At 43.9% G+C, this 27,900-nt stretch overlaps 1 protein-coding gene across 2 annotated transcripts; it reads right to left on the reverse strand.

Annotated features, from left to right (window-relative positions):
- Nucleotides 1-2,878: 2,878 nt before the first annotated feature.
- TAC3 (tachykinin precursor 3) lies at nucleotides 2,879-27,405 on the reverse strand. 2 transcript variants are annotated; one of them, XM_060252439.1, is made up of 6 exons: nucleotides 27,253-27,405; nucleotides 14,915-15,023; nucleotides 13,041-13,070; nucleotides 9,338-9,391; nucleotides 6,658-6,732; nucleotides 2,879-3,300 (listed from the first exon to the last, which is right to left on the reverse strand). In XM_060252439.1, the coding sequence occupies exons 1-5, from the start codon at nucleotides 27,364-27,366 to the stop codon at nucleotides 6,659-6,661; spliced, it is 381 nt and encodes a 126-aa protein (XP_060108422.1). In that variant the 5' UTR covers nucleotides 27,367-27,405; the 3' UTR covers nucleotides 2,879-3,300; nucleotide 6,658. The 2 variants fall into 2 exon arrangements, with proteins under 2 accessions (XP_060108422.1, XP_060108421.1); XM_060252438.1 differs by having other exon boundaries at nucleotides 14,915-15,020; nucleotides 27,247-27,405.
- Between the last annotated feature and the right edge of the window lie 495 nt (nucleotides 27,406-27,900).

Here is a 27,900-nt window from a genome sequence, read left to right on the forward strand (position 1 = left end):
TTCCAGCCAGCCAGCTTAGCTGATGGCCCCGCAAATGGTTTGTTTCCTTCTTTCTGTCTCTAAAAGAGAACTAGATTCATTGCTTGGAGATTCTCCAGTCTGAAGTTCCGGTGGTAGGGAGTGCCTGAAATGCTGTACAATGTCTTCATAGTGTTTATTACAAAACCCAAAGTTACCCCAAGTGATTCCTTGAATGTTTCATTTGAAAAGTGAGTAGGAAGGGAAAGGAACTGTACTGCAGATTAACCACACCTGATGTCCTAGGCCAGTGGCTGATGGTACCAGCCTTAATTTGATGGTTATGATTAAGGTGAATTGTTTTCAATCACGTGCTAATAAATATTTAAGACAAGCTCACACCTTTCTGACATTCATGAGTTTTCTACACTTCTGTTCTCAGCCGTACATTTGCCTTGCATTGTGTGTATTTTGCCAGTAACCATACAAGAACAAAAAGGTACACAAACAAGTTAAGCATTTTCTTATCCAATAGCAAGCAGACAAATCAGAAACAGCCAATTATGATCAACTGAGGTGTACTGAAGAACAGTAATCAAACAGGAACATGAAGGCAGAATTAATTTTTAAAATTAGACAGGAAAAGAACTATCAGTGATGCACACTTTGATAAGCCTGTTAATCTTATATACGGGCTAAACCTGTCTTCAAGACATGCCTACTAATGGCAGAGCTGCTGTGATGCCACAGAATGCCTACAAACATTCTAATGAGCACAGAATGTTGGAAATTCAGGCCATTTTACACGTAACATAACAACTATCACATAGAAGCTATTTTAAATTATTTAGCGTAATGGTTGCCATTGCAGGATACATTGGATGTCAGAACAATGGGCTACCTAGCCTAGTATGGCTTACTCTTTGGATAGGGATCTTTCCTAGCCCTGCTGCTTGAAATCTTTTCACCAAGAGATGTTATGAATTGAATTTGAACCTGGGGCTTTATGTATGTACAGTATTTATTCTAACACTGAGGGGAGGCCCCTTCAATGCAATAGCACAGGGCAATTTGCAAACAAATGGAAAACATAAAATGGTTTTAGGATGATTTCAAATGGACGTTCAGTCAACCTGATGTGTTGGAGGGATAGTCCTAGAAGTGTAGTTCCCATGAGTGGAAGTCTGGCTGGCCAGTACTAGAACTAGGATGCTGGGCTAGATGGGCCCTTAGTCAGACCCATCAGGGTTCTTCTTTTGTCTCACTGAAGGAAAAACTTCCCATAAGATTGAGAGAAAGGGCTTAACAGCTCTTAGGAATTTGTTTAGTGCCTGTGATTAGTAAAGTAACAGAGAGGTCCTTTTTCTTGTAATCAAGCACACCCATCTGGCGTTAGGAGAAAAAGATTCCAGGACAACAAGAGTTCCACTTCTAGGCAGCCCTAAGTATTTTAGGGCAACAGGAATGGGTGGTCTAGGAGCAATGGTACTAGGAAGAAAGCAAAGGTGAGGGCTGGGGAGCATCAGTGGAAGGAAGACTTAAGAGAAGTTTGGAGACCAAGATTGTCCTGGGGACACTTCAGTCTAACAAATTATACCGTATTTTCCAAACATTTACTGAACTCCAGATAATACTGGATCTCAGTCCATAGAAATGAAGCTATTCTGTCAGAATATCACACAGGTCTACTTGGAAATAAATCTACAAGCATTAGTCCAAGGAAAATTATTTTAGGAATGCAGCCTGAGAGTCCTGAATTAGAGCTCACAGGGCTGAACCATAATGTTTATGTTCATATTTCTCTGATCCGCAGATAACTCACACAAAAAATGATAACCTCTTCCATCAGGCTAAATGCATAACTGAAATCTGAAGATGTGTTCTTGTACCATGCAGGATGCCACTGCTTTCAACTTTCACACAACTGTGAAGAATCCTACTATAAGCTCTTGGAGGATTGGTTACATCAGGGATGTGTGGCCAAATATGCAAAGGAGTTCCTGCTATAAAAAAAGCCCTGCATAAAACTATAGCCTATTAACTCCTGCCAGTGGTTCCTGGTCTCCAGCTTGGCATAGAAAGGCAAGCATTGTCTATTGTTGGAAAATGCTATCAACTTGCTCTTGACTGATGGTGACCATGTAGATTTCCAAAGCAAGAGATGAACAGAGGTGGTTTTCCATTTCCTGCCTGCCTCTGTAAATTGACCCTGGATTTCCTTGCTGGGCTCCCATCCAAGTACTAACTGGGACTGCTTAGCTGCCAAGATCTGGACTACCCTGAGCCATCAAGGCCAGAGCATAGTATCTTAGAATAATAGAATTACAGAATCATAGAGTTGGAAGGGATACACAGTGTCATTTAGTCCAAGCCCCTGCACCATGCAGGAAATTCACAAACACCTCCCCCTAAATTCACAGGATTAGGTAGTAGGTTTAATGCAACCCATACAGCCCTAAACTAAAAGAAGATGGCACTCTCTTCAGTGAATGGGAAAGGAAACTGTATTCCTAAAGGACAGCCTACATTCTTCTACCTCAAGCACATAGCACCAAACCAATTAAAACTACTATGTTCAATTCATATGTTGTCTTGGAGACATATGTAAGGTTGACTTCTACTGAACAATAAACAAACACTTGTTCTATCTACTACAGGATGGTCTGTTCTGACCAGCTCTTCAGTGTCTTCCCAAGCCCTGTTTCATGAGGTCCTTCTAGCTGGAGATGCCAGGGACTGAACTTGGGACTTGATATCAGTAAAACATGAGCTTTTCCCCAGCACAAACAAGGGAAGATACTGAGGTTTAACACTGCATACCATGCAGTTATACCATTTTACATTGTTTTGTTCTGTTTTATTCTGTTCCTTCCATAATCTACATGAAATTGCAAACAAAGAATGAGAGACACACACAATGGCAGGTCCTAAGTAAAAACCCTGTTATTATTGAAGATTTTTGAGGTGTTCTTAATTTGTGCCACAGAAAGGAAGGCGGAGAAGGTGATTTTGTGTGCAGCATGAGAGAGTTATCTGCAAATCCGTTAAGTATGTACATAGAGGGACAAAGCACCATGGGATGAGAGGAGGTTACTTTTCATAATTTCCAAACAGTAAAACACTAGAGAGTTACAATGAGAAACAGGCAGAAAATACTGGGCAGAATCAAGGAAACAGAACATGGCGAGAAATGGCTGGGGTCAAGGAGATCCCCAGGGATACATCAAAAGGATGTGGTTTGGCTTGGCTGAGTGTGCTGTGCTTTGGTGGATGAAATCAGCTTCAGGTGAGTTGTTTGAGGTCCTGCAGACATTGTGCTTGTCCTCTGTTCTGTAGGGGTACCTGTATGAAAGAAGAACATAAGAGAACATACTGTGGCTAATAGCCACTGATGGACCTCTGCTCCATATTTTTATCCAATCCCCTCTTGAAGCTGGCTATGGAACACTACAGTGAGTTGGACTCACAACACCTGCCTCGCTTGGAATCAGGTCTAAGCAGGGGAGAGAATGACATGGGCTAACACCCAAACAGCAGTGTAGATCTCACCAGGAGTGCAGTGAGAAGGGGGGGAGAGGTCATGGGAAAGGGGCCTCACCCCTCGACCCACCAGGCTGCCAACTCTGGATTTGGAAAATACCTGAAGATTTAGGGGTGGAGCCTGGAGAGAGTGGGGTTTGGGAAGGAATCTCTACAGGGTATAATGCTACAGAGTACCCCCTCCAAAGCAGCCATTTTCTCCAGGGGAATGGATGTGGAGCTGTAATTTCAGCAGATCCCCAAGACTCAACTAGAGAATGGCAACCATAATCTCCTAGAGGAGGGAGGGAGAAAGAGATGCCTTTCCTTTCCAGCTGGGCATCGCCTTTTTCACTGTTGGCTGGCCTAGCCCAGGTGGGATGACAGCCCATTGGTGCACCAGGAAAAGTCCTGATGATGTCACTGAGTTTGACACGCAGTGAGGTTTTGCTCCAATAGGGACAGTGGAGCAGTGTCCTTTTCTTTTTTCATCTGTCAGTCAAACTGGAAATACCCTTTCCCTTTCTATGTTCACTGGTTGACATGCATTGGGAATTCTACATTGAAATCTAATTTTCAGATCCTGAGAGTGATGTTTGGGAAAGCAGGATTTAAGTCTCCCATCTCCTTTATTGTTTGACAACTTTAAAGGTAAAGGTAGTCCCCTGTGCAAGCACCAGTCGTTTCCAACTCTGGGGTGACGTTGCTTTCACAACGTGCTCATTGCAGACTTGTTATGGGGTGGTTTGCCATTGCCTTCCCCAGTCATCTACATAACCATAAAAAGGTGAAGGTAGTCCCTTGTGCAAGCACCAAGTCGTTACCAACCCATGAGGTGACATCACATCACGACGTTTTCTTGGCAGACTTTTTGTTATGGGATAGTTTGCCATTGCCTTCCCCAGTCATCTACACTTTCCCCCCAGCAAGCTGGGTACTCATTTTACCGACCTTGGGAGGATGGAGGCTGAGTCAACCTTGAGCCAGTTACCTGAACCTAGCCATAGGAATCCACTATTTACCTAACTGGGGAAGTTTATATGTAGCAATGAGCTATACATATATTAAGGGGCTACATAAAAGTTTTTTCAATAGGGCTAGGGTTGCCAACTCTGAATTGGGAAATTCCCAAATATTTTTGGGCAGAGCCTATGGAGGGTGGGGGTTTGATGAAGGGAGGGGCTTCAGTGGGGTATACTGCCATCCAGTCCATTCTCCAAAGCGGTCATTGTCTCCAGGGGAACTGATATCTGTCATCTAGTGATCAGTTGTACTTCTGAGATCTCCAGGCCCCACCTGGAGGTTGGCAAGTTGCAAATAATGGCTCCATAGGAGCTGCTTCATGTTGAAAAAATGGCATTGAGGGGAGGGGACTGAAGCATTAAGGAACTGTGTCAACATGAAACTTCTAGCATACATCTAGGCAACAGCCGGGGCCAGATTAAGACATTCTGAAGCCCTAAACTATGCCAAATTTAAGAGACCCCCATAGCATTACCCACAGTGTTAATTTATTAATTTTTAGTATTTTTTTTTATATTTGAGTCTTCATATAATCTGAGGCCCTAAATTGTAGTTTACTAAGCCTGTGCATAAATAAAAGGCTGTGTCCATAAATTATATATTGCATAGTTAGGCCTAGATAGTCTTCCCAGCCCTTTAGTAAATTTCCTACAGGCTCAAGAAAGATACAGCAGGAGGAAAGGAAGGTGTCTCTTTCTCCCACCCTTCCCTAGAACAGATCAGGATGATGTATAAGGTTTGACGCTCTCCCCCCCTTAATCTTTACAAGAACCCTGTGAGACAGATTAATCTGAGAGAGAGACTGGCCCAAAACCAGCCAACAGATCTTCGTGGCAGAGTAGGAAGGGGGGTGAACTCAAATCTTCTCAGTCCTACCCTGACACTCTAGCCACTGTACACAATATTGCCTCTCAGTAATAGTGCTGTTAACTCAAACTTGGAGATTTTGGAGGTGGAACCTGAGCAGAGCAGGATTTGGGACATAATGCCAAAGAGTTCATCTTTCAAAGCAGCCATTTTTTCCAGGTGAACTGATCTCTGTGGCCTGGAGATCAGTTGTAATATCCAGCTACCACCTGGAGGTTGGCAGTAAGCTCCTAGACTAGTTCCTTTCAAACTCACATCAGCTACGGACTTCACCATGGAGAAACACCCACCCACTCAGCACATGAAAACATAAACATCTGTTAAATCAAGTTTTCTGTATTTCCCATCCTCTGCCCTGGAAAAGATACTTTGGAGTGGGTTATTCATCCAGACATCTGGGCATAATCCCATGATAAATTATTGTGCTAACCAATCATGGAATAACTCTGCAATTTATATGTGCACACAGAATTGTTTCTGTCTCTTGCAAGTGTCAAGAGACATGTTGAAACTGGTGCTGTCACTCTCTGTAGATCTAAGCGGAGCCAGCAATCTCCCTAAATAGCTTGGTTCATTGTACAAACACTTGTTATTTAAAGACCTGCTCCTTTTGCTCCTGCTCTGGAGAATACATTACAACTGCCTTTGATCCTTTATTGTGCTCTAGTGCCAGATTGCAGAGGCATGTGCTGCCTGCCTCTGACCTACACTGCCAATACTGAAAGTGGCAAGAGAGCCATGCTACCAAATTGATGGTGAAGGCTCAGAGGATAAAGCACTACTTTGCCTTAACCATGAAAGGGGTGGGGATGTATGCAACACACTGTAAAGATGTGGGTATGCTTGAATCTGAGTACCTCTGCATAAGATTGTGTATGACAAGGATGGCCAAACTGCGGTTCGAGAGTCACATGTGGCTATTTCATACATATTGTGTGGCTCTCAAAGCCCTCACCATCCTGTCAGCCAGCCTGGAGAAGGCATTTGTCTCTTTAAATCACGTTGTCAAGCCAGTCAGCAGTTTGGAGAATGCATTTAAAGTTAAAATTGCTTTCTTTCTACTTCTTCATCCTTCATTCCCCATCTATTTGCTTTCCTTCCTCATTTGATATTCATATCTTGTGGCTCTCAAACATCTGACATTTATTCTATGTAGCTCTTACTTTAAGCAAGTTTGGCCACCCCTGGTGTATGAGTTGGCATATGAATGGGAAACATGTGGGAAAAGTTATATAAAATCCCTCTCCCCTCCTTTTATACAGAGTCAGCTTCTGTTCCCTCCACCTTTACCTTATTCTGTGTTTGATGAGTACTTCAGGTCACCAAAGCCAGGGAGCATTCCCTTGTTCCCTTCTGTGGGATCATCTAAAATCAGAGAAAGACAGTTGTCTTTGAACAATAGCATTTCTTTGACATCCCTTCACTGGATGCAGCTGCCTTATACTGAGTCAAACCAGTGGTCCATCAAGCTTCATATTGTCTGCTCTGACTGGCAGCAGCTCAAGGCTGAGAAGAGATTCCCCCCCCCCCATCACCTGCTACCTTTAACTTGAGATGTCAGGGACTGATCTTGGTACATTCTAAATGAGCTGTACCCACAGCTCCTACATTAGCAATGTAAATATATGACATGGCTTTATATCCAGTCAAACTACTGGCTCATCTAGCTCTGTATTGTTCACTACGACTGGCAGGAGCTCTTCAGAGCCGCAGGTAGAGAAAGATCTCTTAAGTGTTTCAGTGGGAGATGCCAGCAACTGAGGCTAGGACTTCCACTGTGAGCTTTGCCACTGAATCACTATTCCTACCTTGTCCCAAAGGCTCTGCTCTGTTTTCCAACCTTTGCATGAATGTAAAATAGCAGACATTAAGGCTGGGATTACACACACTAAATAAACCACTTTCAATGCACTTTCCAACTGGATTCTATAATCTGCAGCAAGAGTGCAGAATCAGCAAAAATTGCTTCTTCCCCTTCTGAAAGCAGACAATGTTTATGTCAACAACATTTCCATTTTAGACAACATAAGTAAACACTCAGGCTTCCTCTAGGTATCTTGGATTTCTTTTTAGGAAACAAAAAAAATCTATGATATGAATTAGATATGGTGCCATCCTCAGTTCTGCCATGACATCACTGTAAGTGGACATCAACAAGATGAAGGTCTCATGAGGACAGGCTGAACTAGTGTGCTTAGCTTGGAGAGAAAATACTTTAGAAGAAGAAGAGGGGGAGGAGATTGGATTTATACCCTGCCCTTTACTCAGAGTCTCAGAGCAGTTTACAATCTCCTTTCCTTTCCTCTCCCTACAACAGACACCCTGTGAGGTAGGTGGGGCTGAAAGAGCTCTTTCAAGAACTGTTCTTGAGCAGGGCCGGCACATGGGAGTCGGGGAACTAGGCAATTGCCTAGGATGCCAGCTCCCAGCAGGGGTGAGGGTGGGCATCCCCTCCCCGCTCACACCCCACACTCTCTGGCTCAATATTTTCTTGGCTCTGATAGATCGGAGGAGCTCCCCCAAACCCTCAGAGCTGAGAAAGAGCAGCGTTTCCCTTCCCCAGCATCCTCCAAGGGCACTGGGGAAGTGAAGGGCCAAGTGTTCTTTCGGCTCTGAAGATTGAGTGGGGGGGGGGGGCATTTGCATGGAGGCCTCCTCAAGGGGAGCCCGCTGTGCAAATGGGGTCATCTGGCCCCACTCAGCTTTCCTGTGCTGTGGAAAAGTCGAGTGGGGGCAGCGTTTGCACAGAGGGCTCTGGGAGGAGGGGCGTTTGCACAGAGGAGCCCTCCATACAAATGGGCCCCGATTTGGGTCGGCGCTACAGGCCCTCCCCCTCTGGAGGGTGGGGCTTTGCCTGGGGTGGCAAAAACCTCCATACCAGCCCTGCTCTTGAGAGAGAATTTGTGACTGACCCAAGGTCACACCAGCAGTTGCATGTGGAAAAGTGGGAATCAAACCCAGTTCTCCCAGATCAGAGTCCACGCTCTTGACCACTACACCAAACTGGCTTTCTTTAGGGGGGCAGAGGGAGGAGGAACAAGTTGAAGTCAGGTTTTATTTCTTGCATTCCCATCTGTTTGACAGTAAAATGATATGCCAGTGAGTGAGGTCGTCTAGCAAGTAACAGAAATAGGCCTTTGGAAACCTTGCTTCGACATCAACAGGCACTCCTCTCATGCTCTGCTTGCATGCACTGAAACATTTTCCTGCCCCATTTTCAAAACCATGTCCAGGACTTTCCCATGAGTTGTGGCTGTTTGCCCCATTTTACTTTCCACTGTTATAGGGTTTACTTCTATGTGCTTGGTCAGATTAAACCAAGAATATCAGCCCTCAGCCACCTGGAATTTATTTCCAGTGCAATCCTAAACAGTTACACCATTTTCAGTCTACTAAAGTCTTACAATTGTGCTGTATATTACTTATTAAGGTAACTCTTCTAAAACCAAGACCATGCGTTTTGAAAATTAACCAAATAGCCTATATTCTACCAAAACCCAAACTGCTTAATCTGCATACATTATATAAATGAAGCATATTTTCATAACTGCTCTTATTTTGCATAATTCTGCACATTTTTCTTATACTTTTGCGTCATTCATTCTGCTGGTTATGGAGAGGGGCAAAGGAGCTGCAGAAACACTAACACATTGCCCCCAGTAACTAGGAATCTTACTCTGTAACTCCTTGGGCTTCTGAGTTTCACTTAGCATTACCCACACACTTATATATTTCACAGCCATGAGGACTAACAACTAGGTTGTTGGGGGGTTTAGGAAATGAATGTTAAGAGTCTCAGGAAACTGCATTCTGCACCTAATGCTGTGCACTGAGATCTGCTGCACTTAACAGATGCAGCGAAGGATAGAGAAGCCAGACTGTAATACCCAGTTCTATGACCTCATTAGAATGTCATTCTATGTTTCTCAGGGGAAAAAGATTCTTGGCTCACAGCTAGGCAGCTACCTACCAAACTTTGTGGTCCTTTTGCCCATGAGTCCGACAAAGAAGTCATGCATGTCCCCTATAGAGATGAGAGAAGCGTTAGCCAAATACAATCAGACAAATGCAATGAACAAAATGCAAGTTTGAGGATTCCAGATGAAAAACCGCCCTGTTCTAATGACTGTTTTCTGGACTGCTGGGCCAGTGGTTTGTGCACTTGTGACCCTTACAGGTTGGTCACAACAAGCCCAGGAAGGAGAACAAAGTGATCTGGGAAAGACAGCCCAATAGCAACTTAAGGGTTTGTGAGATATTAAATGGTCACAAAATACCATTTATTGCTCAGCAGTGCTATATATTTATAAATGAAAAGAACAGAATATCAACTTATTCAGTGGTAACCGATGTGAGATCCCTACAATTTAATGTTAGGGAGAGGAGAAAGTAGCAGGGAGTTACTTTGCAAGGAAGTTCCCGAAAGTACACTTCTAAATATTTGACCACCACTAGGATAGAAGGCTGATTTGAGGTCTGGGTTTACAATTGTCATCAGCCCTTGAGAAAAATGTTCTGTCCCTTTAATAGAGGATTAACAAGTGAAAATGGGCAGCTGAAGCTTTTCATTTGATGGAGGCAAATAATATCACCTGGCAAATAACATCCCACTTAGAAGCATCTGTTAAATGGACAGGACAAGCAGCTGGCAAACCTGTTCCAGACCCACAGGATCATCTTGACATGCTATCCTCTGCCACACGTCTCCCTGTCTTTCTGCCTCCATTGCACTCACTGTAGCACCATCTGGAATTCTGGCTTCACTGGGATTATTGGCCTAGCCAGGCCCCTGCCACAAACACTGGGGAATGGAAACCCACTAAAGCAGTGTTTCCCATTTGCAGGGTCGTGACCTGGTGCCAGGCCATGGAAGCCTCACTACCGGGTCACAAGAAAAGCCAAAGGTAGCCCTGCCCCTAGCAAAACTAGCCCCGCCCCATCTCTGTGTTGCGCAGAGAGGTGCTGGGCTTCCTCTCCTTCCTTCTCCCCCGCTCCCAGTGTTTGAAAGAAAAGCTAGCATCCACTGGCACTTTAGATCCATGAAGTGTTCGTCAAGATATGAGTTTTCTTGTGCCTTGAAGTATGTTCTTTTGGGAAGATTTCCCTGGGAGGCCTAGGCAGCAAGGAAGAATGTATGTGTGTTTTTCAGCCGGGAGGGGCGGGATGGGCATTCTAGTAGTTTTACCAAACGACCCCTGGGCAGAATTTTTGCTGGCTGGGGTCATCTGATTGTGAGGAAGGCTTTTTTTCTTCGACTTCCTTCCTTCCTTCCTTCCTTCCTTCCTTCCTTCCTTCCTTCCTTCCTTCCTTCCTTCCTTCCTTCCTTTCTTTTCCTGCAAGTGATGCTCTGTCTATATTCTTGATGCTGGGGGAGGGGAGCAACAGTGGAAGAGCTTCTAGTGCCCTGGCCCCACTGGTGGACATTCTGGTGCTTTTTGGACATTGTATGAGGGAATTTTGGACTGGATAGTCCACTGACCTGATCCAACATGGCTCCTCTTATGTTTACGTTCTTTCTTTCCATGTCTTTCTTTTCCTATCCTTCCATTTCATTCTTTCCCCTTCTTTCTTTCCCTTTCTCTTTCTTTCTTTCCCTCCATTTTTACTGGATGAAACTTTTCTGTTCATCATACTGTTGTTGCAGACAAAGGAGCTCTGCCAATGAAAAGTTGTCATCCCCAGTTGTAGCCAGGTGGCCTTCTGTGAGATTTCTGTGTGAGTGAGTGAGAGTAAGAGGTGTGGGGCGAAAAGAGATTATTGGAGATTACTGTGGTATATCTCAACAGCACTGGAAGAGATGGTACTATGAACTTGGCACCATTTTACTTGTCCTGGTTTTAACAGTTGTCTGACACCAAAAATAAACTCCTCCTGTAGATATTAAAAAGGATGCAAGTAGTTCACTGGCTAAGTATCTGTACAACAGGTTGCTTTTAAAGGCATGGGAAACACAGCCAGTAAAAAGCTGCAAGCCCCTCATAAATATCCTTTTTGGGATAACTGCAGAAAAGCTTGTATGAACTTTATATAACTTGAAATTAATTCATTAATTGCAGTACAATTCTCTGCTACCTTTCACAGCAATTTCCCAGTGTTTCAGTCAAGAAAAAGTATGAAAAATAGCTGTCAAAAGATTTTCTTGAAACCAAGCAAGCTTGGTTGTAGCTTGAGGAAGGGTTCCAGTAGTAGCAGCTGAAGGAAGGGCCTATTAAATGTGTCAGCATATTTTGAGATAGAGCAGCTGCCAGGGCCCAGTGTGGGTGGTACACAGTGCTGGCATTCCTGATGGCAATGGCAACAGCACTCCCAACTGCATACACTGGCCAGTGCTATTGAGGAAGGGATGTGTAGGTGGTGCAGACAATTGAACATGGGCGTCAGGGATGCTTGCAAACTGGAGAAGAATACACAAAAAGATAAGTGCATGCAGGTGTGGGGGTGAAAAGAGAGGACTGCTCACTTTCCACCCTCATTTTGGCTCAGCGTGAATTTCAGAGAGATTTTTCTAAAAATGAATTTATTTCTGAAAAAGAGGCAGGTTGGGGGAGTGCCCTGGAAGTGACATCACAGGAAAAGGTGGAATTTTGGTTCAGTGTGCCCCGGAAGTAACATCACTTGGTCCTTGACACCACAGGAAATGACATAATTCCTGTCTCCCAGCTCCACCCCCAAAGTCTCCTTGCTCCACCCCCAGATTTTAGTGGGTCATGAAGAAGAAGTGTAAAAATAACCGGGCCACGGGAAAGAAAAGTTTGGGAAGCCCTGCACTAGACAGGGATGGCCAGGGATGGAAACACAGGCCCACTTTTGGAAGTTTAAAAGCAACAGTGAAGTGACCTTTTTCTTCTTCCCTCCTCAAGGACACAACTTCTTTCAGCCTTTCATGGGGAGATGCTTTTTCAAATGCATTATGCTTTGTGAAGGAGTGACAACATGTCTTTTTACCTAGGATTGCCAGCAGCTAGTGATCCACAGGACCCTAGGGAGTAGGGACATGGGAGGGCAATATCAGAGTGACAGGGTCATATCACTTCCAGGTTTCCCCCAGAATTGATGTAACACTTTTATGCCAATGGCTATTTTTTTAATTTCTCCTACTTGCTGACAGAGCAACCCTACCTTAAGAGATGCTCACAAAAACTTGCTTCAACCAGTTCTGGTATAATGTTTCTGGTTACAGGTTGGAAGGCTGCGGAGCTTAATAAAGCCAACTAAATTAATTGGGGGACACAGCTTGGGGAAGGGAGAAGTGGTAGGCATGCTGTGACGTCAGTACCAGGAAGCCACATTAAAGGTGCATCCACACTACACTAAATGATGCATTTTGCTACTGGATTGCTGCTATTCTTGCACAGTAAAAATCCAGTTGCAAAATATATTATTTAATGTAGTGTGAATGCACCCTAAGAATTCCCCTTATCTCTACTGAAAAGAACATAGAGATTAGGGGACACTAGGTATAAACTTGCATTCTTCTTCTTCTACAATATCATGGAAGCTGTGATGTTGTGTCCCTCCACCATTTTTTTCTCCTGCTGCTCAATTAATTACTATAGTCCTTTTGACACTTTTGTAGAGTGTCAAAATTGAGGGTAGGGACAGGAGATTGCCTGCTTCATATACGCAAGTGGTAAGTATAAAAGACGGGAAGCTAAAAAGGAGAACCAACTTACGTTTTTGGGAAGAGGCAAGTGCCTGGGGACCTAGAAAAAGAGAAAACAGAATCAAGAAAATATTGGGAGAAACAATAATCTCTGGCCTTTCTGGCCAATGCTTCTATACTATGGAAAGAGATATATGTACTGTACTCAAATAGCATCCTTTATTAAATCTTATATGGCTTGTGACCTCATTACTTTGAGATGGCTTCTCTCTTGTCTCCCCACCCCCCCTAGGTATTCAGAAAAGTTGGGATGCACTAACAGTCAAAAGACACCTTTGATTTGTTAGATTGTTTATTTTACTGCAGAGATTGTGTGACATTGCTAGAGTACCCCTCTCTCTTCTCAGCTTGCATTTTTATCCTGTGTTGAGTTTGTAAATGGGCTTTATTTGGGTTGCACTTCAGATTTGGCTTAACAGCTAATCAGATCCATGTGATTACAAAAAGGATTTTCTGAGGTTTTTGATTTTACTGAGGCTTTTGTAAAATGCATTGTCTTCTGTATGCTTAGAAGCATCCTTATTTGTTACTACAAAATCCTTCCTTGCTGATAGGCACAGCCAAGGAAATATGACCTGAGGGATCCATGACTAGGGCAACAGTCCTACTGAGAGTAAATCTCACTGATCTCAATGATACTTATTATCAAGGGGGCATGGATAGGATCAAACTCTAGGAACTTGCATGGGTTTTTTTCCAAATATTATTAATAGCCATAGGGGGCACCAATTTAGATTGAGGACAAGGGGGGGCTTAACTGTCTGCCCGCCATTTTTCTCAGTTTTCACCTCTGTCTCTACCCCAGAATTGCTCCATGCCCCACGGGGGAAATTATACATGATTTTTTTTATTCACCTGTACGATAAACAGCAACCCCACTGGGGGCAGCTTGCATTGAGAAATGGCACTGAACAAATGGCTTGTTGTACCTGCCCTTCAGCACTGATCTGAACTGAGACCCTCCTGTATAGCCTTGGTAACTCCATCTTTGTTATATGCTGGTACATAGTTGCCCTCAGTTTTGTGGGAGGACAGTGTTCAGTCACCCCCAAGAGAACTTTTCTCTCTCTCATGCTTGTTAGCAGCCCTTCTCTTCAAAGTTTGAGTTGTTTCCTCACCACAGGATGCCAGGTGCAAGATGACCTGGTTCATCCCAGTGTTTGGGATAGCTTCATGAATGATTTTTGACTGGTAGCCAGCATTTAAGGTATAAGATGCTTAGTTTTAGTTATGCATGTGTGTTTTGGATTCTAGCAAGTTTCACTGTGCACATGCACATTCAAGGCCCAGCAGATAGGAGCTTAGCCTGTATTTTCTGTAAGTCTGCTGCTTTATTAAAAACTTCTTATAAGCAAACCTGGATCTGGCATACCATTTCCTTGAGATTTCTGTCAATCTGGAGCTCCTGACTACTGCTCCATTATACCTCCACAGCAGCAATGAGCAATTTTTTAAAAAGGCAACCCTAATCACAATTTAAAAAAAAAGCGCACAGGCAACCCTGATGCCCATCTAGTTTAGCCCTAAATCCAAGGATTATTGACATGTGCAATGTAAGAAATGCTCTGCATCTTCCTTTCTGCTGCCTGTGTATTTTGCTCTGTTCTGAGAAATGTCCTTGGACGTCACAGTAAATCTCTCCTTCGTCAATCTGTGGCCAGTTCACCAGTTCTATTCCACCTCACACCTGAATTGGCTTGCTCTGTATTGCAATGAGGGCAAACTCTTATAAGGCAGACTTGGCATCGTGCCTTTACAGTGAGAGGCCCAGAAATTACTTATTTTCAAACACCACTAGCAATCAGGGCATCTTGAATTGCTTCCACCCTTACATTTATCCTCTCTCTTACATACAAGCCCTTTAATGCTTTAGGGGAAACTTACTGATTTCTTCTTTGCCTGTCAGTCTGAGCAGTGCCTCATAAGAAATCCCTTGGCCATCATACAATCGCCGAAGCAAGGATGGGGATAGCTTATAGGGCTCTAAGCTCTTCTATTGGAAACAGAGGAGAGGACTATTAGCAATACAAAAAGACTCAAGCCAATCTGTCAAGAAATAGCAGAATAGGCAAATATTCCCCAAATAAATGATTCACATTTTCCTTTTCATTAATCCAGGTGCAGACATATTCAGCACCAATAAAAAGGAAATATTAAAAAATATTACTTTCTTAAATTTGAACAGCATATGAAACAAAAATAATGGTTCTTCTCTGTAATAGCCACAAGCATGATTTTACCCATCACAGATGGACAGGGTGAAAGTAAGAGTAGGATTCAGTCCAGGGAGAGTTTCAGTAAGGGGTCCAAAAGGCTGCATGGCTTCAACAGAATGAAAGATGGAGAAAAACTAGTACCTGAACTTTCACAACCACATGTGCAAAGACAATAAAAAGTCTCTGGTCATCCATGTGTCTTCTCTCCCAGTCTCCTCACCCTCCCAAGTTTCTGTCCATCTCTCTCTATGCTGCATTTTGAGTTATCCCTGACTTTTCTTTCTACTGCTTATAACAAAGCTAGTGTTCAAAACACACAAAGGTGCCTTCTTCTGGGTCAGACCATTGCTCTGTCTAAGTATTCTCTACTCTTGACAGGCAGTGGCTTTCCCAGGCCTCAGGCAGGGGTCTCTCACATCACCCACTACCTGATCCTTTTAACTAGAGAGGCCAGAGATTGAACTTGAGAGACCTGCATGCAAGGATAATGCTCTACCTCTGAGCCACCATTCCAAAACATTTTGCATAGCACAAAAGTGTATTCAGATGCATAACTAATCAGATGCTAGAGTTAGGTTCTCAGGTTGTAGACTTTCACCTGTGCAGTACAAAGAGAAGAGGATTAAGCAAAGTTTTCTTGCTTCATTGATATCTTACTGCAGAGGGCACCCAAGGAACAAGAGAATATTGACAGAGCTCTGATAAGCCCAAAAGTCATGCTCAGACTGGAGGCTGGTCTGGTCATGCATTACTAATGTGACAGATGCAGGTGGATTTGCAACTAACAATTCCATATTCTGAGACTCTCATGGAAGCAGAAGTGACAGCTTTAAAGAGCAATGCTCCATTTTCCCCTCCTGACACATCAAGTGCATCAACATATCCAGTCCTGCGATTCCCTCTGGTCCCTCTCAGTCTTCATCCAGTGTGGTCTTCCTGACTACAGAGTTCCCAAAAGACCAGAAGGAGAGAAGGCAATCAAAAGGATTCAAAAGCCAAGAGCAAGAGGAGTCTGGATGTGCATTTGTTTAAATACACATATGAAAATAGTGAATGAACATATGAAGCTGCCTTATACTGAATCAGACCCTTGGTCCATCAAAGTCAGTATTGTCTACTCAGACTGGCAGCGGCTCTCCAGGATCTCAAGATGAGGTTTTTCTCACCTTTTTGCCTGGACCCTTTTTTTGGAGATGCCAGGGATTGAACCTGGGACCTCCTGCTTACCAAGCAGATGCTCTACCACTGAGACACCGTCCCTCCCCTAATCTCATTCATTTCTTCAATAGAAACAGGTGGTAGAAAACAAACCCAAGAGGAAACATCTAATTTACAGTGATTTTCATGTGTCCAGCAATGCACATCCTGATGTGGAGGGAACTTCTTTTCTGTGTCAGACTCAGTATCTCTCCTCTGAGCACATAACTCCGCTCCAAAACTCAGTACAAGCAATCCAATGGAAAACACTAGAGTTTCAGGCCAAAGATGGCCTGGGTCTCCCATTGAAATAAGGGCAAAATAATGGAATGGACAATGAATGGGAAACAAGAGTAATTAAGAATAAAATACTATGAAATACATAGTTTTCTTTTAAAATGGGAAGAAGTGGAAGAAAGGAAACAAAAACAGAAATATCCATGCACACCCCTGCAGAGAAATCATGACAGAATCCCATCAACAGACCCAGCAGGAAGGGGGAAAACCCAACTGAATGCAGATATAATGTCCCAACCAGTAATCACTTGGAAACTCACTCTCTTCCTGACTTTATAAATGAACAAGAGAAAAAAGTTGCCAATATCATAGCACCTATCAGTGGCATAACTAGGCACTTGAGGCACCGAGACAAGGCCTATTATTGCCCATCCCCCAATCCTTTTGTGCATATAGAAAGCAAATACACAGTTTTGAAACTGCATCCACTCTTAACAGCATCTCTCATTTTCCACTCCTTGCTCCAGCAAGTTTTCAGTTTAAAAAGGCATTATTTCAAAATTGGGTTCAGATCTAACTTAATGTGCATAAATATTCATAGTGCTCTAGTTCTTCAAATTTACCCAACACCCATGATCTAAGCCCATGTCAGCAAGTGGATCTATTATCCTATCAACAATTTATTTTCCTTGCACCTTCTTAATGGATAAGACAACAAAACCTTTTTGGCCATTCTTAATGGTTAAGATAGAAAGACCTTTTACAGTATTTACTCAAATGCAAGACTACGGTTTTTTTCCCAGGTATGCCATCAGAGAAAAGCGGGGAGAGTCTTAATTTTGCAAATAATTTACAGTTATGTCCAATAATTTAAAAAACTTTTTTTGAACATTTTTAGAGTGGGTTCTCTTACATTCAGTCATCTTCCTTCTGAGTAAATATAGTAATCATTCCTGATTCATAGTGGAGTTTTGACCCACAGTGATGATAAAGAGCCACTGCAAGATGGAGAGTTGCAGACATGCTACCCAGTCGATGCTGCTCCAATCAAGAAGGGGGATTGCATGAATAAGCCTATTGCAGAAGAAAGAGACAGCAACAGTGCACAGTAGCCTGTGGGACATACCTCCAGGGTCTCAGGGGACAGCCACCCAACACTTTGCTCCTGTCTTCTATTCAGGCATGGCCTTCCCCCAAGTTTTTTGTTTGTTTTTTAATTTGGAAAATAGGGCCTTCCCCCAAGTGGGAAGGCAGAAGTCAGGGCTTCAAGATTTCAGGAAGATGGAAGGAACTGCTAAAAAAAGGAACCTGTCCACGGATTTTCTGCTTTTTTTCAGACAGAGGAAAGAGTAGAAAGTTGAATGGATGTGCTTCCCTTTTCAGCCCTTTCCTCCCCAGCTTTCCCCCTGGGTTTGGGATGACGGAGGGAGGGACAAGATGCTTCTCTTAATTAGCTGCTATGTAGAGGAGAGTGTTCTTTAGCTTTGGAAGAAATGGACAGGCAGATGAGGTGCCTCCCACTGTGCCTATGGCCAAAGTGTTGCTGTAAACTGACTGCGAATTCCTCTTTCCTTCGTATACTAACCATAATAACTACAGCTAGAGCACATGAATGATGGAATGAAAACAGTTAATTGTTCTTATATTTGGTTATGTTATGTAAATAGAGTCTCTGAGAAACGGAACCATCAAGGTTGCTTTTGCTTAGTTAGATTAACATTTAATTAGATTCACTGGCTATCCCATATATTGTTAGGAAATGGTCTTTATACCAGAGTACCACATTGAGGACAAAAGCCGTTGTGTCTTTTACATTATCTCACCTAGTAACATTTTTGCACAGAGCCAAAGTTCAAAGAGGCCCCTCATATTTCAGTGCCCCACTTTTGGGTGTAATATTTGAAATGTAATATTGTACCCACACGGAACTGAATGTTGCCAAATAAACACATTTTGGTATGGGAAATTTAGTTCTGCTTTGTTTTGGAGGCCTGAAAAATCACATTAGAGGTGTCCAAGGACAAGAGTTTTTGGACCATGTCAAATAGCAGTAATTCCTTTTCTCAGTTGTTTTGCAAAATCAGCAGTTCCAACTGCAAACTGGAGCTCACTTGGTTTGCAAAGATGCCTCTGTGACTGCAACAGCTTCATTCGCGGGTGACTAATGTTTGTGTCAGTGAGGGGGGTGGGAGCAATTTATAAAGTCACAATGGAAGGGCCAAGTACAGAATACTGAGAATTTCAATAGCAAGCTTATTATCTGGTCTCATAGTTCTGGAAAGAATAGCTGGAGAGCCAGAACCTGGAAACAAAAGATCAGAAATGAGAGTGGGGCTCAGCTGGGCTTCTAGTGTTCAGTGGGTGGTGGGTGGAGGATTGGGGGGGGGGGGGCGTGACTGCCTTTGCAGCTGCTTGTCCCATCTTTTGCCCCTTGTGCCCTTTGCCAAGCTCGGAAACTATTTGAAAAGAAAATCAAGGCAGTGCTGTCAAATGTCTTCCATGGCAAGAGCTGCTTTGAGTCTTTCCACCCAGATGATGTCATTTCCTGTACCAAGACAGTACAACTGCCATTGACAGCGGTGAAGGCAGTCCCATCAAACCTTGTGGGACTCCCAACTATTTATGTATTCAATATTATTTATTTAATCCATCTGTATACTACCTTCATCCCCAATGAGGACCCAAACTGTCTTACACCATTCTCCTCTTCTCTATTTTATCCTCACAGCAACCCTGAGGGTAGGTTAGGTTGAGTGTGACTGGCACAAGTCATCCAATGTGCTTCCGTGACATGAGCAGAGATTTGAACCCCAGTTTCCCAAATACTAGTCCAACCTTCTTAACTACAATACCACACTGGCTCATTAACTGCCATTTAAGCCTCTTTCCTGTGAGGCAGCAACAGCTCTGACCTTTCCTATTCCTGTCCTGCCTGCTATAATCTGCTCTATTCCCAGACTGCTTTGAGAAGCCTGGGCTTCCTGTTGTGGTAAATAGTGGACAAGAGCATCATACATAAGTTTGCCAGCTCTAGGTTGGGAAATATCTGAAAACCGGGGGGGGGGGGGGGGGGGCAGGTGAGGGGATTCAAAGGAGGGTGGGGTTTGGGAGGGGCAGGACTTCAACGGGGTATAACGCTGGGATTAGCTGGTATAGTTAGTCCATTTCCCACTAGTTAGCAGAGAGTGTAAATAAAGCTACAAAATGCAGGAGTGTCACTTTATTAGGTTACTCAGCTTACAAAGCCACACAAGTTTAAAAGAGAATTTTCCTCCCTGAGCTACCAATCCTACTAAACAGTCATCCTTCAAATCGGCTCTTCCACTGACTCCTCAGGTAGGACACCACCCATCTTCTTCTGGATGCTCTAGGGTCAGAAACTAGCAGGATATGCAATGCCCCCCTCCCAAGAAATCTACCTGTCTCCTTTTGGAGAGGAGTTTTTATTCCACTAAGCCTTAAGCAGCTATGTTGGAATCCTCAGTGGAGTTTTTAAAAGGTAAAGGTAGTCCCCTGTGCAAGCACCAGTCATTTCTGACTCTGGGGTGAAGTCACATCACAACATTTTCATGGCAGACTTTTTATGGGATGGTTTGCCATTGCCTTCTCCAGTCATCTATGCTTTACCCCTGGCAAGCTGGGTACTCATTTTACCGACTTCAGAAGGATGAAAGGCTGAGTCAACCTTGAGCCAGCTACCTGAACCCAGCTTCTGCCAGGATCAAACTCAGGTTGTGAGCAGAGCTTGGGCTGCAGTACTGTAGCTTACCACTCTGCACCACGGGGCTCCTTCAGTGGAGTTACACACTTCTAAACTCCACTGAAGTCTATGAGCTGCAAAAGGTGATGCTCTGCTTCAGATGGTGCTCCTAGGTTCCTAAATCATGGGCTGCTATTGATGCTATTTAATTTTTTTATTTCTTTGGTGATGTATAAATTGTTTTGTAAACTGATCTGGGGAACATTTGTGTGAGAAAGTGGTATATAAATACTGTAAGTAGCTGAAATCTCTGAAGGATAAAAGGATTTCCCTGGTTGTTCTTCTCTACTTCGTGTCTCCTTTTCGTGACAGAGAGCCGGCAGTAAGCAGCAGATAACGAGCGAGATGGCATTCTAACACCCGCAAATTCTAAACTAATCCATCCCTCCCGCATGCAAATTCTATTGTAATTCCCCATAATCAGAGCAGATTTCCAGCTGAAAAAACATTGCCAATTACACCTCCTTGTAGAATATGCGCTGAAAAAGAACAAGAAGAGGTAGGTGTCTGTGTGGGGGGTGCTCTAATCTAATCTGGTTAAAACTGCTGCTGAAAGTGAAGTAATTTCATAAGATAAAAAAGCAAAAAGATCAGGAGCATCCAAAACCAAAGAATTACTTTGTACAAGCCTTAAAACAGATAATTTGAGGCATTTTGGGGGCAGTGGGAGCGTGACTGGATCTACAGGAGAGGGTGGAATTGGATTTCTTGGAGCTCTTTATCCTCCACGGATCTCATTCAGAGGGGATTTAACAAAAGCAACCACTTAAGTCTCCAGCCAGGACTGGTCCATAAAAGCAATTTGCACCACAGAAAGCTCCTTTTTAGCAAAGATAGGGAGAAAAATTCTGCCTCCTCTTCTATTAAACCACCCTTTTTCATACCTATGAAAGGATACCCTTCTGCCTCAGATAAAACTCCCACTCCCCACAGCTTCTTCAGTTGGTCTTGGAATATGGAATTATGGTTACAGTTTGAGTGAACAAAAAATCAGACTTCCGGAATCGAAAAGAATATTCCAGATTTTTGTTTTAAAGTCTTTTGACAAGGGAGGAGGGGGTGGCAGCCTCACATGGTTCAATGAATTGGGACATTTATTTATCATTTATTTATTTGCAAACAAGAGATTTAGGATGAGGACATGGTGTGACAAATGGGTTTCTTCTCATGGCCATATCCCACCTTAGGCTGAAGGAAGTTCCTCCGGTTCTTCTAACAAGTGGCTCTTCCATGGGAGGAAGAGCCACGCAAGTTGGAGGAAGGTCCTTAGGCGGGAGGAAAGTCTAACTTCAAACTTTATTCAGAGGAGAGCTAGGATACATTGGCCATGAGGCACTGTGTGGGGCTAAATTAATTTGTCATCCACATTCCTAGTACTATCAATAGGATGAAACAGACCGTGGTCTGCAAAACTCTGTGTTAGAACAAACCCATCCGCTGCAGAATGTCCTGCTGCAGATCAAAGTGGCAACTCCAGTGGAATTATTTTCCTTGGATCTTTCCCTAATGAACATAAGCTTCCCAGGTTGCGAAGTTTGGGCAAACTCACCCTTATCTGCCTATGAAAGGGGGCAGAAACAACTCTCCTTGGATAGTGCACTGCATCTTTGAACAGAACAGCTAAAAAACAAGCCCACTGTGGTTTGTAGCTAGGAAATCTCTTCTATGGCACTCTTTAGTTATTATGACCACACAACAAGGTGACCACATGTATCAAGACAATTGCACTATGCACACAGTTGTGTGTAAGGTGGGATTGCACATAGCATAATTGTCTCAGGGCATCTCTATCTTATACGAACAGGATTGTGTGCACAATTGGTATATGCTATTAGAAAACCCACATTTTTGAGGGTGCCTTTGTACATACCAAAACTGGAAAATGCACATGTTGTGCCATTCATGCAAAATGGTGACCATGCTCATTGACAGTATTACACTATCTGTGATCTGCCCTTGCAGTGCAGCATCTGAAAAGGACCTCCAGGTCATGACCTTAGCAAGACACCTAATCTCATGGTACGTTGTCCACACAGACTGCTTGAAACCATTTGTCTAAAATTCAGAAGCCAACCCTTGCCTACAAGGATGGATGTATCCAAGAGCCTATCACCTCATCCACTGGGTCACTGAAGCTCTCAGTAGTTAGGAGAAGTGCTCTCTAATAACAAGCAATCATTGCAGTCAGACCAACATTTTCTTCTCTGCAGGATACACAGGTTTCAGGACCTGGAAATTATTTTGTGCAAGGACTGAGAATTACTACCCTGTACAAAACCTCACATCACATAGCAGTGAGAGAGAAGCAGCTTAATTTTGGCAGAGTGAGGATATAGGTGGCATCAAGGGATCAGAAACGTGATGTGATATGAACACAGGTATTTGTCTTCTGTTTCTGATTTCTGTTTTCCTCCTCCATCTTTCTCAGGTTTACAGTTCACATAGTTGTGAACCTATTCTGAAAATGCATGGACAGTTTCTGAGAAAGGTACTGATATTCAATCAGTGTCCAGGGCAGCTTCAGTATCTTGAAAACCAAGGAGATACACCTATCCCCCTGTTGTCTGTATAACAGGTAGGATAGCCAACTCTGGTTTGGAAAATTCCTGTAGATTTGGGGGTGGAGCCTGGGAAGGGCAAGGCTTGGGGAGGGGAGGGACCTCAAACAGTTATAATGCTGCAAGTCTACCTTCCAAAGCAGCCGTTGTTTCGAGAACTGATCTCTGTAGTCAGGATATCAGTACTAATTCTGAAAGATCTCCAGGCCCCACCTGGAAGTTGGCAACTTGACCTAGTATCCTGTCCTCTACAGTGGCCAAACAGATGCTTCTCAAAGGGCGGGCCAAGGCAGAATATGTCTGTTCCAAAATCCACTCTGTCAGAATATGAAATATTAATTTTCATTACCGTTTTATTAAAATCTGCTCCATGTTCTGTCATAATGGGTGACATGCAACAGGTGTTCAGTGCAGAGCCTTCTTTGTTGTGGCACCATGGTTACGGAACTTCCTTTCTCACACCCAAGGAAGCTCACCCATGCCTGTGTCTCTCCACTTTTAAGGAATAGACTAAAACATTGAATTTTCAGCAGGACATTTTTGTGACTGCGGATTGTTCTTTGAAAATAGTTTTACCATTCTAATTGAATAGTTTTATTGCATTTTAGATTTCTGGTTCTAAATTGTGCACTGACTATAAGCAAAACTGTCTAAAGGAAGTTTCTACGTTTTAAAGACTTGAATCTAGACTGGGAAGACTGCAGGGTGGCCAATGCTGGCTTGGAAAATTCTCAGAGATTTTGGTGTAATGCAAGGCCCAGGTGTTCCAGTGGGGACTGATGCCCCACATCCACTCACCTGCTTGCTGCCCACCTGCTTGCTTGTGAGCCCTCTCACCACCCTCACTCCCAGCCACACACATTGCCCAGTTCTGCTGGGAAGGGAGCGCAGGAGATGAAGGGCAGCCACACTCCCACCACAGTCAGGGACCAATGTGTGAGCACTGAGAATGCTGAAAAGTGAGCAGATCTAGGGGAATAGGGTTGCCAACTCCAGAATGGGAACTACCTGTAGATTTGTGGGAGATGGGTGGAACCTAGGAATGGTGGGATTTCAGGAGGGCAGGGATTTCGATGAAGGTACAATGCTTTAAAAGGAGTCCACCTGCCAAAGAAGCCATTTTCCCCCAAGGGAACTAATCTCTGTTGCCTGTAGAACAGTTGTAATCCCAGAAGATCTCTGGCCCCACCTGGAGGTTGGCACCCTATAGGGAAGGATGCACAGGTAGGCAGGGGAAGTGGGAGTAGAGGGCATGGCAGTTGGCAGAACAGGGGAGGGGGCAAGGCACATTGCCCAGGGCCAAGGAAAACTTGGAACCAGCCCTTTGGCAATGCCTGAGGAAGGCAGAGTTTCAGGATGGACAGGAGCTCAGCAGGGATGTGATGTCACAGACTCCCACGCTGTGGAAGTTATCATTCCCTCTAGGGAAATGATTGCTGCAGTCCGGAAAAGTTGTAATTCAGAGAGACTAACACCATGCCCCACCTTGAGGCTGGTAACTCTAGGAGACTGAACTTGAACCCCCATTCAACTGTGAAGCATGCTGGGTAACCTTGGGCTTATCTCACAGAAACACTGCGTGACTTAAATTAGGAAAAAAATATCAAGTACACTGCTCTCAGAGTTCCTTAGTTTACCAATGTGATACTGCAGATACCGCAAATAAATGCATTTTAAAAGTCAGGAACACTCAAACTGGGGAAGCTGTTTGGAAGGAAGAAAAAGACTGCAGATTTATACCCAGCCCTTCTCTCTAAATCAGAGACTCAGGGTGGCTTACAATCTCTTATATCTTCCCCACCCACAACAGACACCCTGTGAGGTGGGTGGGGCTGAGAGGGCTCTCACAGCAGCTACCCTTTCAAGGACAACTCCTGCAATAGCAATGGCCAGGGCTTTTTGTGTAGAAAAAGCCCAACAGGAACTCATTTGCATATTAGGCCACACCCCTGGCACCAAGCCAGCCAGAACTGCATTCCTCTGCGTTCCTGCTCAAAAAAAAAGCCCTGGCTATGCTAACCCAAGGCCATAACACAGCAAATAACTTCTGCAGTTACCTTTCATTGACAGGATCCTCCTATTAGTTCACATTCCCTAAGTTATAATATCAGCAGATGCAAATTAGTAAAGAAATACTTCAGTGGTCAAACAAAAACCTTCAGAGTGCAAGGTGGCCAAGCCTCAACACATCCACAAAACTAAGATTCTTAAAATCTTTTTTTTTTTTGTTTACAACAAAGAAGAAGAACACAAAAGCACATATTGTGAGGGCTGTAAGCAACAAAAGATTTTCATCACAAAAACATGCCACATTCAGTTGTATCTGGCTCACCAACTCTCTCCTTCCTCACACTCAGCCAATCTGGACACGTTGATCTGTGCTTTTGTAACCTCACAGTTGCAATGTGGTGATGGGCTCTGCCAACAACCTGGGGTGGGGGGGGGAATGCCCTGTCCCTTTAATAGAGGCTTCATGGAATGTCACTTATCAGGCGATGTTTTTGACTTACTTGCCATGGATAGCTTCATCTGCCCAATTCCACACAATAAGCCACGATTAAAGGAACAAGATATTTTGCTCATGGTTGTTGCGAACCTTGCCTAGTGTTGGGCTGCTCTTGAAGATACCATGGGAAACTGTAGCTGGTTCAGAACACAAAATCCCAATTGTCATCAGGAGCTAGACTGGCAGCCAATGGGAACGTCCGCCACTTTGAAACACCTTCATTGGTTGCCAGTTTGTTCCCAAGTTCAAGTCAAGGGTGCTGGGTATGACCTTTAAAGTCCTTCATGGCTTGGAGACTCACATATTTGAAGGACCGTCTCCTCCCATATATTAGGGTTGCCAGGTCTTACCTGGCTCTTGGCAGGGAATGTCCCTCGCATGTGCTTCATGCGCACAGTGCAATGACAGCACCCAGAAGTGACGTCATTGCGCTGGGCACATCTCACAGGGGACACTCTAGCATTTGGGTTAAAAACTCATTTTTACCCAAATGCTAAAGCATCCCCCATGTGACGTGCCCATCATGATGATGTCACTTCTGGGTGACATCATCATGATGGGCACATCAGGCACCCATGGAGCTCTTTGAGGGTGGGGTTCCTGCCACTGGCCAACTCCGTGCCGGCAGGTTGGGAAAACTCTGCCCCAGCAGGAGGCTGGGAGGCCTACATATGTTCCTGTGCACCAAGTATGGTCTTAAGGCTGCTCCCTGCTGGCTGCTCCCCCACTCAGTGTGGCTTCCTTCACATCAACCACAGCCCAGGCATTCTCCATTGCTGCTCTCACCCTGTGCAATGGAATCCCTGAAGACAGGAAGCTTTAGAAAGCACTGCATGTAGGGTTGCCAACCTCCAGGTGGGGCTTGGATATCTCCCACAATTAGAACTAATCTCCACAGAGATCAGTTCCTCTGGAGAAAACAGCAGCTTCACAGAGTGGAGGTCTTTCCCCTCTCCAAACCCCACCCTCCGTAGGCTCCACCCCAAATTCTCAAGGGATTTCCCAATGTAGCGTTGGCAACCCCTAGTTTCAAGGTTTGTGTTCCAGGGCTTTTGATGGGGGTTGAACAGTACAGCAGGCATCTTTTATGGGGCAGGGAGGCATTTGAGATTTTGATTTGGTTTTAATCTGTAATGTGTTGATGAGTCACCTTGAACCAAGAAAAAAAAAAGACAGGGCATAGTTTTTCCAGTTTTTCAAGTCTTCAGACCACTGTCAATCCATGGCCACATTTTCTAATATTCTAAAACAGTGAGGACTAGCAACATTCAGTACAATTTTTTATCAATTTAGACTCGTGGTATGCCACAGAAAGTCAGGGAGAAATAATGCAGTTTTGCACAGTATTCCAAAATCAAGATACCTCATTTGCAGAAAAGTGGAAGGAAAACAGCATTCAAAAGGAACCTCTACACACAGAAAAGAATTAGAATAAAGAACCTGTTTTCCTTTCTTTTCTTTTTTCTGTTGGAAATTTAAAATGGAGAAGTGGTTCAAAACCCATTATGTTTTTTTTAAAACTGGCTTTTTCTCAGGTAAAGCAAAGCTCTGTGTCAGTCTTGGTTTGAGGCAACAGAGTTCTTCTTGTTAAGATGCCTGATTCATCTCCTAGGATTCAAGTACCTAAAATCCCCATCTGAACAACATGATGTACAAAAGTCAAGCAGACTCTCACCCAGCACAGGAGTCCATCCATTCACCCGCAATCTGTCACCCGCTCTCTGCAATGCCAGTCTTGTCACCCTCACCTTTGTCTGGAGTCCACTGGGCATCTGTTGCTCTTGAGACCCAAGGCAGTAAGCCTGGCACAGCTTTGCCACTACTAAGGAGAGCAGCACTATGAAAACAAGGGGACCCTTCATGTCCTTTTTCCTGAGGAAGGGGCAGCTTGTGAAGAGAAACAATCTAATAAAGAGATGGTAGAAGGTTCAGAAAGAGAAAAAGAGGAAGAAAAAGAGACAGGTCAGTGTGGAGAAGGAAAATTGCCAAGCATGGACAGGTCCGGAAGCATCAACCAAAATCTGAGATTTCATCCAAAATCTTTAACATTCAGACATGCAGGATCTGATAAGAGAAAGTTAGCCTGGCTGGAAGAAAACTGCTGAAAGAAATAAAGAAGAACACAGTAAAGCATTGGAAGTAGGGTTGCCAAGTCTAACTCAGAAGATATCTGGGGACTTTGGGGTTGGAGCTAGGAGACTTTCACATTCCTTAAAATAAATAAGTAAAACTACAGCAGTGCAGTTCCCCTGAATACAGTCTTCATTTCCTCACCACCAAGCAGCTGCACATCCAGTGTACACTCTCTCACACACACACTCACACACACAGCAGCCACAATAAACAGGTCCAGAAGCATCGACCAAAATCTGAGATTTTATCCAAAATCTTTAGCT

This window comes from Heteronotia binoei, chromosome 13, assembly GCF_032191835.1.
Source record: "Heteronotia binoei isolate CCM8104 ecotype False Entrance Well chromosome 13, APGP_CSIRO_Hbin_v1, whole genome shotgun sequence".
Classification (NCBI taxonomy): Eukaryota; Metazoa; Chordata; class Lepidosauria; order Squamata; family Gekkonidae; genus Heteronotia; species Heteronotia binoei.